Raw genomic sequence first — 16,285 nt, forward strand, 5'->3', positions numbered from 1 at the left:
ATCTATTTTCATCTACAAAGACCCAATGTTTGAGTAAAATATTGTGATATTATAAAGACATGTTTCTTGGTTGGTTTTTCCAAAAATAAAACAACAGGCTTTTATTTTGTTTTTGTGATATCATAAAGACATGTTTGTTGGTTGTTGTTGTTGTTGTTTTTTTATTATAAAATAAGAGGCTTTTATTTTGTTTTTGTTGTAATGCAAACTGTTGCTTATTGTTCTGATATTATATATCTGGAAGATATTTATTTAGTATTATGTAGACCTAACAAGTTAAACACATTTTCAGCTGAAATCATTTTATCACATTTTTTGCTTATGACAAAAACTATTCTTGAACGTATGTGAAATACAAAGAAAGATTTAAACACTAATTTTGAACAAAATAATAATAATAATAAAAAATAATGTTATGTCTTACATTTAAAAGCTGATGTCAATAGAATAGAACAATAGCTATTAATCTTATTTTGCCCATTCAGCCTTTAGAAAACGACATGAAACAGTATTCAATTTGTGAAATGCATTAATGCCACATTAAACATTTAATTAATATCTTTAGTTAACGTTTTTTTTTTTTTTTTTGACAGCCCTGAAAATTGCATTAAAAATCTAAGAAAATATATAGGTTTTTTTTTGGCAGAAATTCTTGCACCCCCTGGTGGCCCCATGGGGGTCCCCCAGACCCCAGTTTGAACCCCCTGTTTTTAATCTCCAAAGAAGAAAAGAACCATATACAGTGAAAATAAAGATTATTGATGCACTAGAAGAATGTACTATTCTGGTACTCTTTTTATGATACTATAATTCAACTTTCAATTTAAACCTAAGGTATAAATAAACAATATTACTCAAATATATGATCATTACCTGTATTGTTTTGCTTAAATGTCACTTTGGATAAAAGCATCTGACAAACAAATTAACTTAAAGGTTATTGGCTATAAACAGAGATCCTGTCCAGACATCCACAATCACTTCAGTGCTTAATAACAATACAGCTGTGGCCTAAATGTTGACATGACAAGTCATGAAACCATACACATTCCTGTACCCTAAACAGTAGAGCATGGTGCTAGCAGGGCCAAGGTCACAAGGAAATGCATGATTCAAGTTTATTTGTATAGCGCTTTTTACAAAACAAATCGTTACAAAGCAACTTTACAGAAAATTATGTTTCTACAATATTTAGTAGTAGCTAGTAGTTTGTGCACATTTGACAGGATTTTAGAAAAACTAAAAAATAATAATAATACAAGACGTAGTCAGCTAGACGATGAACTATCAATATTATTAATTAAGTTATTATATGATTAAGTCACACATTTAGGAATAATTGTTAGTTCTGTTTGTTCATTCAGGGTTAGCATCATCTGAGGTCCTCTGAGGGTCAGCATCATCTCTTCTCAGGTGTTCTGGATCCAGACTGGAGCTTGTGTAAATCCTAGTTACCACGGGATGTGAATCCCGTGGCAAAACATAGAAACAAAATACAGACATCATTAGCATAGCTGCTGATCCAACAAAGTAAAATTAGTTTAACCCAAGCTAATGAATAAAAATGCACCTTTGATCAGATGCAACTACACTCACAATTAAAAAGATACATTATTCGAATGCTTGGCGAAAGAGATGTGTTTTTAATCTAGATTTAAACAGAGAGAGTGTGTCTGAACCCCGAACATTATCAGGAAGGCTATTCCAGAGTTTGGGAGCCAAATGTGAGAAGGCTCTACCTCCTTTAGTGGACTTTGCTATCCTAGGAACTACCAAAAGTCCAGCGTTTTGTGACCTTAGGGTGCGTGATGGGTTGTAACGTGGTAGAAGGCTAGTTAGGTACGCTGGAGCTAAACCATTTAGGGCCTTATAGGTAAGTAATGATAATTTGTAACTGATGCGGAACTTAATAGGTAGCCAGTGCAGAGACTGTAAAATTGGGGTAATATGATCATATTTTCTTGACCTCGTAAGGACTCTCGCTGCTGCATTTTGGACGACCTGTAGCTTGTTTATTGAAGAAGCAGGACAACCACCTAGAAGTGCATTACAATAGTCCAGTCTATAGGTCATGAATGCATGAACTAGCTTTTCTGCATCAGAAACAGATAACATGTTTCGTAGCTTGGCAATGTTTCTAAGATGGAAGAATGCAATTTTTGTAACATTGGAAATATGATTTTCAAAAGACAAATTGCTGTCTAATATAACACCCAGATTTCTGACTGTAGAGGAAGTTACAGTACATCCGTCTAGTTGCAGATTGTAATCTACAAGATTCTGTGTAGTGTTTTTTGGTCCAATAATTAATATCTCCGTCTTATCCGAATTTAATTGGAGAAAATTCTTTGTCATCCAATCTTTTACATTTTTAACACAATCTGTTAGCTTAGATAATTGGGAAGTTTCATCTGGTCTCGTTGATATATATAGCTGAGTATCATCAGCATAACAGTGGAAGCTAATTCCGTATTTTCTAATAATATTACCAAGGGGCAACATGTATATTGAAAATAGAAGGGGACCTAGGACGGATCCTTGTGGCACTCCATATTTTACTGATGATAAATGAGATGACTCCCCATTTAAGTAAACAAAATGGTAGCGATCGGACAGGTAGGATCTAAACCATCTTAGAGCCTGCCCTTGAATACCTGTATAGTTTTGTAATCGATCTATGAGTATGTCATGATCTATGGTGTCGAACGCAGCACTAAGATCAAGTAAGACTAGAAATGAGATGCAGCCTTGGTCTGACGCAAGGAGCAGGTCATTTGTAATTTTAACAAGTGCAGTTTCTGTGCTATGGTGGGGCCTAAAACCTGACTGAAATTCTTCATACAGATCATTTTTATGCAGGAAGGTGCTCAATTGAGCAGACACAACTTTTTCTAAAATTTTAGACATAAATGGAAGATTTGAAATAGGCCTATAATTTGCCAGTACACTAGGATCTAGTTTTGGTTTCTTAATAAGAGGCTTGATAACCGCCAGCTTGAATGGTTTTGGGACGTGTCCTAAAGATAACGACGAGTTAATGATATTGAGAAGCGGTTCTTCGGCTACAGGTAACAGCTCTTTCAGTAATTTAGTGGGTACAGGATCTAATAAACATGTTGTTGGTTTAGATACAGTGATAAGTTTATTTAGCTCCTCCTGTCCTATGGTTGTAAAGCACTGCAGTTTATGTTTGGGTGCGATGGATGAAACTGAAGTGTTAGATGCTGTAGAATCTACATTCGCTATTGTATTTCTAATGTTATCTATTTTATCAGTGAAGAAATTCATAAAGTCATTACTATTTAACGTTGGTGGAATATTTGAATCAGGTGGCATCTGGTAATTTGTTAACTTAGCCACTGTGTTAAATAAAAACCTTGGATTGTTTTGGTTATTTTCAATGAGTTTGTGTATATGCTCTGCCCTAGCAGTTTTTAGAGCCTGTCTATAGCTGGACAGCATGAACAAATAAAGTGTTTAACCTACCTTAAACGCAGCATGCATCCTAAAATCTTTTGGGGGGAAATGCTGTCCGAAAACCTTCTATATTCTTCAATGAACTGTCTTTTTCACTTTTAATTATTAGAGATGATTGGACACAGCAGTTGGCCTCATATGCTGTCTACACATCTTCCTCACATCCAGCTGGTCAGGGGTCTCCTGTGGCCATCAGGACCTCTGGCATCACGTCCTGATGTCTGAAACACCTGCTTCTGAGTTGGCACAGAAGTGTGGGATCCTGAGAGATTGAAACACAGCCATCTGTTCCTCCGCGCCGCTGTAATCAAAAGTACCTGCAACTCTGTCTACAGGAGGAAACAATGCTGGATGAATTAACCGTGGTTATTATACTGTAGTATAACAGCAATATATCTGAAGTTGTGTGTACTGTTTATAGCCTAGTAAACATAGTAACTCTAATGTGTGCTGTCACTAGCAGGGTGACTATCTAAAAAATACTAAACCTTATTACTTAATTATAAGAAGTTTAAACAATACAACATTATTTAGCTTACAAGTTATTATGAAATAAATATAAAAACATTTGTTCACGACTCCATACCCGATGCTGTACTGAGAGACTACATTTCCCACAGAGCCCTGTGTCCGCTACTGCTCAGTGCGCATGCGCAGTATGAGGCGCGCTTGGGTGCTGCTTCTCTGTGCGCATGCGCAGTGTGCTGCTCTGTGCGCACTGCACAGGCGCGGTGTGGGACGCGTTTGTAAGATGGCGGTTTGAGTGCGAGGCCTGCTCCTGTATGCGCGAGATCCCCGCGGTCATCATTCAAACACTCGATACTGTGTGCGTGGCGCGAACGGTTGGCGGGAGACGCCGTGAGGTATGTAACAAACTTCAGTAAATAGTGGTTTATTCCACACTGGTCCCTGTTACATCATATTCATATTTAGTCAAAAACCGGCCCGTCATTAGCACATTTAAAGCATCACATTCACATAAACACACTATATAAACATATAAGAAACACTGCGAGTGTAGTATAATACGATTTGAATCAGAAACTAAGTGATTAAAATCATGTTTGACCTGTCTAATATTTATCTGCCGGTAGTTTGCGCAATCCGTAAGGCCATTCAAATGAAATGCTCTTCAAAGACCTGACATTAACTAATAAGTCATGTTTAAATCTGAGGGGATTTTAGCACTATTTGAGTTGTTTAAGTCATTGTGATATAGCTTTGAATGTCATCTTGTCTTTAATAAGTCACATGTAATATTATGGTTATGAACAGAAGACTCCGGTTTGAATTTTGGTACAGGAACTGATCCTGCTTGTGCACGTCACATAAAGCTAGTTAACAGAATAAGGCATCAAAACTATCCATTTTCAAATCAAAGTTATGAGTATAGATCTGTGGTGAAAGAAAAAAAAATCACTTAAGATTCTTTTTTTCTTTAAATTTAAAGAAATATAATATAATCTATGTATATTATATCTATGATTACAATTTAATTTGGTATTTCTCCTTTTTATTTGTATTTTACAGCTGAGCTGTGATGGCCAAGCGGATTGCAGAAAAAGAGTTGACGGACAGGAACTGGGATCAGGAAGATGAAGGAGAGGAGGTGTGCAACCTTTCAGCATCTACTACACTTTCACTGTCAAACATCCAATGTTTCCCTGTGGAAACACTCCAGTATATGAAAGTTTTAACCAAGAATGATTTTTTGAGGGGGAAATATTATCTTGTGTCCTCAGGCAGGATTATTTTCAGTTGCGAGTGAAGATGTGATGAAAAATCGTGCCATCAAGAAAGCCAAGCGTCGTAACGTAGGAGCAGAGGTAACGCGTCTCTTGTGTCCCAGCAGACCTCAAATTATGCGTTCTGTGTGTGTTTTATTGATGAGCTTTGTTGTTTTGTCACAGGGCGAGAGTGGAGGGGCTTTCAAAGCATTTAAGGGGTTCTCTCTGACCTCCGCCACAGGGTCAACATTATTCTCGGGCTTCGGTAATGGAGCTGGTTTCAAACCTGTGTCCAACCTGACCAATGGCAGCGTAGCATCGGTGGCTCCATCTTTTGCTGGTTTTAACGTTCCCACGTCTGCTAAAACAAACAGTGGTAAGTCTTTTACATGAGCCGGGCCGTTTCAGTAGTAAGTTCAGGTTCCAAAATAAACACATTGCCTCAGATTAAATGTAAGTGAAACTGAGTTTTAATAGTAAATAAAATGAGTTACTGCTAGCTGGTACCTTGATCATGAATTGCAAAAAGTCTTTGGTTCTTTTAATTGTGTTGATTTTGGCTCCTATTTAGCAAAAACCCACCAATTCACTATCTCAGCAAATTAGAATATGGCGACATGCCAATCAGCTAATCAACTCAAAACACCTGCAAAGGTTTCCTGAGCCTTCAAAATGGTCTCAGTTTGGTTCACTAGGCTACACAATCATGGGGAAGACAGCTGATCTGACAGCTGTCCAGAAGACAATCATTGACACCCTTCACAAGGAGGGTAAGCCACAAACATTCATTGCCAAAGAAACTGGCTGTTCACTGAGTGCTGTATCCAAGCATGTTAACAGAAAGTTGAGTGGAAGGAAAAAGGGTGGAAGAAAAAGATGCAAAACCAACCGAGAGCACCGCAGCCTTATGAGGATTGTCAAGCAAAATTGATTCAAGAATTTAAGTAAACTGCACAAGTAATGGACTGAGGCTGGGGTCAAGGCATCAAGAGCCACCACACACAGAAGTGTCAAGGAATTTGCTGAACCACAGACAACGTCAGAGGCGTCTTACCTGGGCTAAGGAGAAGAACTGGACTGTTGCCAAGTGGTCCAGATGAGCTGAAGGCCAGTGTTAAAGAAACCTGGGCTTCCATACCACCTCAGCAGTGCCACAAACTGATCACCTCCATGCCAGGCCAAACTGATGCAGTAATTAAAGCAAAAGGAGCCCCTACCAAGTACTGAGTACATGTACAGTAAATGAACATACTTTCCAGAAAGCCAACAATTCACTTAAAATGTGTTTTTTTTTTTTTTTAATTGGTCTTGATTTGATGAGATTGTGAATTGGTGGGTTTTTGTTAAATGTGAGCCAAAATCACCACATTTAAAAGAACCAAAGACTTAAACTACTTCAGTCTGTGTTCATTTCATTTAGTTAATACACAAGTGTCACAATTTGAGTTCAATTACTGAAATTAACTTTTCCACAACATTTTAGTTTATAGATATGCACCTGTATAGCACATGGACTCTTTTTATGAGAATTACTGGGCTGTCTCTTAATTAATTATAATATTTTAGTCAGTTATCACATCTTTTGCAGTCTTGAAATATATTTATTGCCCAAGATTCGCACGTAGTCCGTGTGCAGTGCTTGTGTACGTGGTTCAGAAGCAGCAGCGAGAGTGCATTATTGTATTATTATTATTATTATTATTAATATTCTTATTATTATCAATATTTAAAACAGTTGAGTAATTTTTGAGTAATTTAGGATTCTTTGATGAATATAAAGATCCAGAGACCAGAATTGATCTGAAATGAAATAAAAAGCTTTTGTAGCATTATACGCAATACCATTCAAAAGCTTTGAGTCGATATATATTTTTTTTAATTTTTTTTTATTGGGGTGGGGGGAGGGTTATTGTAGAAATGAATACTACTATTTAGCAAGGATGCTTTAAATTGACAAAGACATTTATAATGTTACAAATGATTGATATTTCAGAAAATGCTGATCTTCTGAACTTTCTATTCATCAAAGACTCCTGAAAAAATTATATTCAGCTGTTTTCAACATAATAATAATAATAACAATGTTTTTAGGAGCAGCAAATCAGTATATTAGAATGATTTCTGAAGGATCATGTGACTGGAGTAATGATGATAAAAATTCAACCTTGAAATCACAGGAATAAATTACATTTTAAAATAAATTCAAAAATAAAACATCTAATCACGTACCTCTATTTTGTTTCTTATCCATAGCATACACTTACAAAAGGAGATGTTAGGCAGAATGAGCTGTCATTCAGTTAATTTTGGTAACATAAGTAATTAATATATTAATTAAATGTTAAATAAGAAGGTTTCTCTGTCATTTCATTTTGTGTCAAATATATTTATTTGTATAAATTGTATTATAATTGTAATTACATAATATTATTTCTCAAAGCTGAAGTAATTAGACTTTTTTTCTTTTATTACGTATAACAATATTTTAACTAATTGCAAGAGCTGAATAATCAATCAAATTCTACTGATTAATCAGTGAAATAATCAACGATTAGTCGATTAATCGTTCTAATAATCATTAGATTAATCGATTACCAAAATAATCGTTTGTTGCAGCCCTAGTGTACTCAGATACACACTGCTATTCAGAAACAAATTGTTATAAAGCAATTTAGAAATTGCGCACGCTAAAATCGTTCTTTTATTATGATTCCAATCAATTGCACAGCCCTAATTTAATATAAAGCTCTTTAAAGGGTTAGTTCACCCAAAAATGAAAATTAGCTTGTTTTACTCACCCTCAAAGCATCCTATATGTATATGACTATCTTCTTTCAGATGAGTCCACTCAGAGTTCTATAAAAAAATTATTCCAAGCTGTGTCGTTGTACTTGCAGTTGAACAGTCCACATGTCGTCAAATAAAGCTTGCGCATTCATAACAAAATGTGCCACAGATGGCTCCCGGGGATGAATAAAGGCCCCCTGTAGCGAATCCATGTGTTTTTGTAAGAAAAAATATCCATATTTCCAGTGGAATGATGTATGAAGCCAAGCATTTTAAAGTCTGTTCTAATTTTAAAAGCCATGTAGTGTATTTCAGCCTTAACTTTTTGCTAAATCCTCCTTTATGCCAGAGTACAATATCTCTGAAGCATACCTAATTAGACTTTATAGTTAGACTAGGTTTTAGATATTTGAGTACTGTTTTTTTTTTTTTTTTTTTAATTCAAATTTTTAATGAAGTGAGGCAGATAGATAGTTCAGTGCCCCACTGTTCGTTCACTTGTTTTTTATATATATATAATTTTAAAAGCATAGATCAGACAAAACCATGTCAAATGCAGATGTGGATTGATTAATAATTCACTGACAGTTTTTATTTGGAAAGATTGGTCTAACACAGGGGTTTTCAATACTGGTCTACATTCACAAATAATTCTTTGATAGGGTTCTTTACTCCTTAATAAAAATAATCAGACTGTTTGTGGCTCACTCTGGATCTGTTCTCAATTCATAGTCTATTTTGGTCAGAAGTATTCTCAGCTGCTTTTGTATTTGTGCATTATTATAGCTCTTCATTTGGCAATCCCAGCGACTGTTTGCCCTATAAACCACAAACTGGTATTTTTAGTGTTGTGGCACCAACCCAGTCTGATAATGCCCAGTTCTTAGCACATTGAGAATTGGCTTCCTTTCAATTCATGAGTTCAACAATAACACGACCAAGGAAATTACTATGAAACAAGTTTTGACAAAACATAATTATATGATTGATTGCTGTGTTCATCTAGTATCTACTCGGGGAAATCATTTTACAAATGTCTATTAGTCACTGAATACTACACTGAGATGGAGAAGGGTCTGGCTGCAGACTTGCACTTGCACTCTCAGACTTGCACTCCCAGACACTTATACTTCCGCTAGCGACGTCACTTGCAGTCTTTATTATTATTATTATTTTTTCTATTTATTGATAACTTTTTGTTTGAATCTTTCAACATTTTACAACAGTAGCCAGGTGGTGAAGACAAGAAAAAAGGAGCTAAATTACAATGTCACTTGCAATCGCTACTTGCACTCTCAGACTTGCACTATCCGACACTTGTGCTTCCGCTAGCGACGTCACTTGCAGTCTTTATTTATTTTTTATTTTTTTTGTTCTATTTATTTATTAGTTTTTGTTTGGAATTTTACAACAGTAGCCAGGTGGCGAAGACAAGAAAAAAGAAACTAATTACAATGTAACTTGCAATCGCTACTTGCACTCTCCGCTACCTGTGATGTCACTTGCAATCAACACAAATCGTGCTTGTTGCCAATGGAGACAATACGCTGTGGCGGTGATTAAACGATTAAAACTAAATTAGTAGGTCTACTACTATACACAAAGTTTTTCGTTAAGCGTTTTCCTCTTGTAGAAAAAAACAAACACCTAATATGGCATAATCTATTAGGATACATTAAGTTCAATTAAAAGACCAAATTCGATATATAGTTATTATTTAATGTACAATAAGGCAAGCAGATGGCTATGAACACAATGCGAACGCTTAATGTGGCCTAATAACAGACTAAGATGATAAAGACAATTCAGTAGGCATAGCCTATATGTCTTGTTGTTGACTCAAAGTATATACAGACCAGCAAATATGAACGGGCATTATGCATTAAGTGATTTTAAAAGGATCAGCTCTGTACAGGCAGGCAGACGAGTACAGAACACAGTGCATTAAATTGTACATTAAACGTTTTCCTCCTATAGAAAATCATTATAAATAAAACACATAATGTAGCTCAATGGACAAAGACAGTGATATAAACGAGTTGTAGACAGTTTATTCTATATGGAAAAATGCTTAACGCGAAACTTTGCGCATTGCGTTTATTCATCACCACAGCTTCTTGTCTCCATTGGCAACAAGCACGATTTGTGTCGATTGCAAGTGTTGCAGGTAGCAGAGAGTGAAAGTAGAGATTGCAATTGACATTTGTAATTTAGTGTATTTTTTTCTTGCCTTCTCCACCTGGCTACTGTTATAAAATGTTGGGAAATTCAAACAAAACGTAAAAAAAATCAATAAAATAAAAAATAAAGACTGCAAGTGACGTCACTAACGGAAGTGCAAGTGTCTGAGAGTGCAAGTGCAAGTCTGCAGCCAGACCCTCTTGCTGAGATGTGGCATAGTATTTCTGGCACATCCCTCTCCCCTGCTTAACATATTTAAGAAAACCAGATTTTGTCGGTAGCTGCCAACTTTCATTGTTCTTGTAGGTCAATTATCTATTCTTGTCATTAAAATGCACCTATTATGCTATTTCCAATATTGCCTTTCATGCAGTATCTAAAGTTGTCTGCAAAGTTGTTAAGCTGAAAGTCCACAATAGTTATTTAATAATAAATCTGTACAGCCTAGACGAGTCATTGGAACTACTTGACCATGCCCACAAACACATAATTCTACTGACCACTGCTTCTCTAATAAACACTTGGATCAGTATCCTGTTTACATTTGAATTACATCCTGCGAGTATGATAAATAATAGAGGTTTATATTTTATACACCTCAGTCATGGTATTGCCGGCCCGAGACTTGAACCCACAACCTTATGGTTAGGAGTCAAACTCTTTAACCGTTAGGCCACGACTTCCCCGATTTATTTTGAACGAATCGTTTGAGAATCCCTGGAAAATGAAGTGATATTAAATGCATATTTTGAGAAAACAAAAGCTACAATTCCTATTGTAGGAGACTTTCAAAACAATATTAGGAACCATAAAAATGACTTAATATATAGGGGCACTTTAAATCAGGTGGTATGACTGACACAACACTCTGCAGTCAGAGAGGGAGAATGAGCAGTTAGTCACCATTATGTGTCTCCTTTCTTCCACAGGTCTCTTAACATTCAACAGCTCCGCCTCCTCCAAGCCCACAGATGATGTCACGTCTAATGGCTCCACCCCCAACAATAAAGAATACAGCCGGCAGCTCACCGCACTAAACTGCTCTGTGCGCGACTGGATCACCAAGCATGTCAATGACAACCCCCTGTGTGACCTCAATCCTATCTTTCGTGACTACGAGCGACACCTGGCCAGCATCGAGAAGAAATATGGCAGCGCTGCATCAGAAAGTGGGGCGGAGAGCGTGTCATTTGGAGGGGAGCAGAAGCAGCCTCTGATGAGCGGAACAGGAGCTTCAGTTTCCGGCACGGGTGCTACAGTGTCTGTCAGCGGTGCAGCGCCACAGCTCTTCTCTTTCAAAGACAAGGATGGGGCTGCAGCAGACAAACCAGCAGCCGTAGCTCCTCCAGGCGTCTCCTTTAATTTCGGCCAGAAGGTGGACAGCTCTGTGCTCGGTGCACTCGCATCCAGTGCAGCACCGTCTTTCTCGTTTTCTTCCTCTTCCTCCTCCTCTTCAGGCGTATCTGTGTTTGGAGCAGCGGTCAGTAGTGTCAGTCCTGCGGCGTCGTCCTCTCTGAACACAGCCAGCAACAGTCAGACCGCAGGTGATTGTTTTCACACATTCACTAATGCAGAAAACACTGATTCACATTCACAGCTCAGTGCTGTCATTTAGTCTGTATTTCAAGGCAGTTTACAGTATTTTCTGTGATTTATTAAATGTTATTGGGAAGTGCTGTCTAATGGACAAAACATGATACAATTTAGTTAAATGTGGGAGAAAATGTATTCTTTCAGTAGAGATGTAGAAATACAGTGCAGTGCAGTTAGTCATCAGAGAAGAAATGAGTTGAATCTAATGTTCAGATTTAGATTAAAGTTTACCAAGACTATTTTTTTCAGCGGATTAACTTGCACATACATTGTTCAGCTCAAGACTAGGTGCTAACAAAATTAATAGTGTACGTTTTGATTTCATGCAGATTTGAAGTCTTAAGTTCAAGAAACGAGCGCCTATTTGAATATTTTGTTTCAAATAATTTTTGGGTTGTTTTCGGGTTTAAAATCTATCGATAGGAGTGATGTGTTATGTTTTTTTCCGATATCCACTGGCTAAATCTTGTATATCTTATGACGGTGTACTAAAGTATGTGTATGGTGTGGGGTTCGATACTCATGAAGGTTCGTAATGATAATGAAATTGCCTTTGTGCTATTCTCATTATCGATTTTATCGGTTAAAAGTTGCAGTTGATGCATAGTTTAACAAAACGAAGTTCACACAGAACTAACATTTATAAGCGTTATTTTGTTGTTCTGTTTTAGATGAAAATGGGGAGGAATCAGAGGAGCCGCCTGTTCCTGTGGTGAAAGAGATCAAGGAGAAAGACGCCTTCTACTCCAAAAAGTACACATCACGTCCTTTTCAGTCAACCTTTAAACATCTGTTTCTCTCTTAAATTATATTTGAGAATGATCTTTGCGCAGGTGTAAGTTGTTTTATAAGAAGGACGGAGAGTTTAAAGAGAAAGGGGTGGGAACACTGCATCTGAAGATGGTGTCTGAGAACAAACTTCAGCTGTTGGTGCGAGCCGACACCAACCTGGGTAAGTGTCTGCATCTGTGTGTCATCCGTGAACTCAGTCCCCATACACATTTATCTTTCAAGAAACGTTTTCAGGCTGATATTGATGACAACAGTTGAGCTCTGTGTTAATGAGATCATAATTAATGAGATGTGAATTGTGAGCTATAAAGTCACCGTCACAAGAAGTAAAGACAGTTATCACTGCCATTTTATCTGAAAGGGGGTAAGAAATAGTTGCAGTTATAGATATGAGGCAAGTGGTGTGTATGATTAACAGATCAAATTATTAGCTGAAATCGGGATCCCCCTGCAGGGCATTTCATGTAACGCTGTCAACTAGTTTGTAGTTAAACTATCAGCGTAATGATGGCATTGAGCACACCCTAAACCTCATCCTGATACGCTGATTCAGTGTTCAAGAGACAGTTTTATTATCAGTGTTGAAAACCGTTTTTGCTGTTAGGGCTGGAACAATAACTGCAATATTGTAATGCCGTGATACAGACAAACCACACAGTATGATGAGCGATGTTCACGCTTTGCCAATGTGCTGTGCCCTTCATTTTACACTTAATGCACGTCTATTGAATGCTCAGTCATCATAATTTAGGTCCAGGGTGACCACGGTTCCTTAAAGTCTTTAATATTAAATATTTTTGGTCACATTACGCCTAAACTTAATGACTGTTTACAATCACTGGACAGACCAAATTTTTTTTTTTTTTGAAGATACCGTCCTTTTTCTTGTCAGGAAACCTGGGGACTCGATGTCCTGATAGGCTGGAGTTAGTGCAACATCCACAAACGCAATAATTTACCATGATGACAAAATTGAAATACCAATAACTACAGAAAACACCCTGACTCACGCCGCTCCACACACGTGACGTAATGTGTCACATAATAAAACATTTTCATATCCTGCATTAACTTCATATTAGGGTGACCATATGCGCCGTTCATATGGGACACGTCCCAGCCAGGATTTTAATATTGCCTAAAATATCCAGGTTTTGGCTATTTGCACTGTGCAGGTTGATCGTTGTGTAACATACATGAGAGCTATAAAGAGCAGAGCAGATGGCTACTTATGCTTTCGAATCACTTTCACGTGTTTGTTTGTTCGTTTGACTTGAAGCATTGTGGCGCACTTTTTTGGGGGGGGGGGGATTTGTGCGCAGCGACGCTTCAAGTCAATCGAACGAACGAACGAACATGTGCGCATATTTGCATCGCTTTGATCTTTCCCGTCTTGATCTCACCTTCTCACACGCAGCTCCACGATTGGTCGATTATGTACAATACCTGCATGTTATCAGTTAAACTGCTCTGGATGTTTTAGGCATTATTAAAATCCTGGCTGGGACGTGTCCCGTATGAACCGCGCATATGGTCACCCTACTTCATATGGTATTTTCATACAAGGTTATATATTAATTAGAAAATTTAGCACGCTCAAAGTCTAGTGTGACCGTGGCTTCTGACAGCAGGGGGTGCTGAAGGAACAGCTGCGATGCAGTGATACTGCGATACAGATATATCTTTCAGCATCTCTGGCTTCTGTTAACGGCCATTTGCAGTTTGATTATTTGCCCAGTTAAAGAATCAGTTGTGTGCTATTAATAGTTACTAATTATAAATGTTTTCCAACTATTAGTCAGAATTGTATGTAGCTAACCAGGATCAGTTATCAATTAACAACGCTGTGAATGTTGCCTTTGCACTATTGATATTAATTTTTTAAAGTGCCGTTCAAACCGGTTTAGCGTATACTGGCTTATCTTACCCAGGTGATGCGTTGATCATCGATTGAGCCATGTAAAAAGGTGTTCAAAATTAAATCCATTTCAACACCTCGTTTCATTCATGAATTAAGCCTTTTTAAATGTTTTAGTAAAGACTGTCCCTTGCCGCCCCCTCCTGGCAGAACAATGCAACTGCACTGACTGACAGCCAGCGTAAAATGAACACTGTACTCATACTACTGAAACGTCAACAACTCTGAAAGGCTCTTGTATCAGAACGAACTATTATACATATATTATTATACCAGTGAGCTTAATTATGCAGATAAATGGATAAACAATAACAGAACTATGTGTAGTTACTGGCTTCCCCTGCTTTCTCATAGGGAACATCTTGCTGAACATCATGGTGCCCTCTTCCATGCCCTGCTCGCGGACTGGCAAAAACAACGTGATGGTGGTGTGTGTGCCAAACCCTCCTGTGGACGACAAGAACCCCAGCACGCCCGTCCCAATGCTGATCCGTGTGAAAACGGCAGAGGACGCAGACGAGCTGCACCGAACCCTGCAAGAGAAGAAAGCCTAAAGCAGCATCCGCCCCCCGCTCATACATTTACTCTCTCTGTCTGATCTAGAACTGTTCGTTTACGTCCTGTAAATCGTCTAGAGTGATGGAAACCAATCGGTCGACCTACTGTGAAATCACTCGTGGTCCTACTGTAAATGCTGCTCATAGTATCAGAGGTGGTCGAGAGAAGGCCACGTTTGTTATAGCAATGACACGAGTCTGTATTCATCGACATTCCTCGGAGTTTTAATTTAGCTGCTATTTAAGGAACTATTGGAGATTTAGATGGAGCCGATGGTTTTACGAGGATCGCCTGTTGATTCGTTTTTAATCCTGTGACTCATGATCAGTTCTCCAGGCTTGCGGGAGGAATTGTTTAGGGGTCAGTGTTACATTGAAGATCTCGATTTGCTCCTAATGTTTTTTTTTTTTTGGAGAACAAAATAGCCACCTGAAGATTTCCACCGCTCTAATCAAAAGTAATTCCTCACAGTTCTTCATATGAGGACGTGAGCAGATAGACCTAGTTATTTTCTATACATGTATAACCGTACTGTACTCACAGTGGTTTCCTGTGACGGTATTTATTTTGGGTTATGGCACGTGTGGATGTTGTTTTCTGTAGATTGAATGACCCGATGTATATAGGCGGAGGCTGAGAATGAATGCTTTATGGCAATCTGTCCTGAAGATGATCTCCTAAATTTGGTCTTTTTTTTTTTTTTCTTCCTTTCCCTTGTAAGTGTCCTTTTACTGCCTTACACGATGAGGTGTGTGTTTTAAGTGTTGAGCAGCACTAGATCTACCTTCAGTTAATTCAGTGGTGAATAAATCAAATAAACCCAACATGGTTTCTTTCATTTCCAGTAAACGCATGGTGATGTAAATCACATCTGTGGACAAATGGGTATCTTAATTGCTGGCTTAAAGATTAAAAATATTGTAAAAATTGACCCTCTGTTGTTTTTGGTCATTGCTGGTTATTTGGTTTGGCTACGCTGTTACTCACTCTTGCCTAAATATTTAAAATATTTAGTACCCAACTCAGCCTGGTTTCTCCCAAGTCTTTTTTCTCCATTCGGTCACCGATGGAGTTTCGGTTCCTTGCCGCCGTCGCCTTAATTTCCAGCAATTTAATCGACTTTATTGCACAGATACTATTTAAACTCTTTTATTATAAGTTTTACTGAACTTTACAGTTATTGGATTGCACTCAATCAACACTACACTGATTTGAGCTAAATAATAAACCATTGTATCTTTCGAACAGCCGA

At 37.7% G+C, this 16,285-nt stretch overlaps 1 protein-coding gene across 1 annotated transcript; it reads left to right on the plus strand.

The window, feature by feature from the left end:
* The first annotated feature begins 4,170 nt into the window (after positions 1-4,170).
* Positions 4,171-15,964, plus strand: LOC127972287 (nuclear pore complex protein Nup50). The gene is made up of 8 exons (XM_052575694.1): positions 4,171-4,340; positions 5,008-5,086; positions 5,220-5,303; positions 5,388-5,580; positions 11,102-11,716; positions 12,437-12,518; positions 12,599-12,717; positions 14,830-15,964. Exons 2-8 carry the CDS (start codon positions 5,018-5,020, stop codon positions 15,027-15,029), a joined length of 1,362 nt encoding a protein of 453 aa, XP_052431654.1. The 5' UTR covers positions 4,171-4,340; positions 5,008-5,017; the 3' UTR covers positions 15,030-15,964.
* The last annotated feature ends 321 nt before the right edge of the window (positions 15,965-16,285 follow it).

This window comes from Carassius gibelio, chromosome A4, assembly GCF_023724105.1.
Source record: "Carassius gibelio isolate Cgi1373 ecotype wild population from Czech Republic chromosome A4, carGib1.2-hapl.c, whole genome shotgun sequence".
Taxonomy (NCBI): Eukaryota; Metazoa; Chordata; class Actinopteri; order Cypriniformes; family Cyprinidae; genus Carassius; species Carassius gibelio.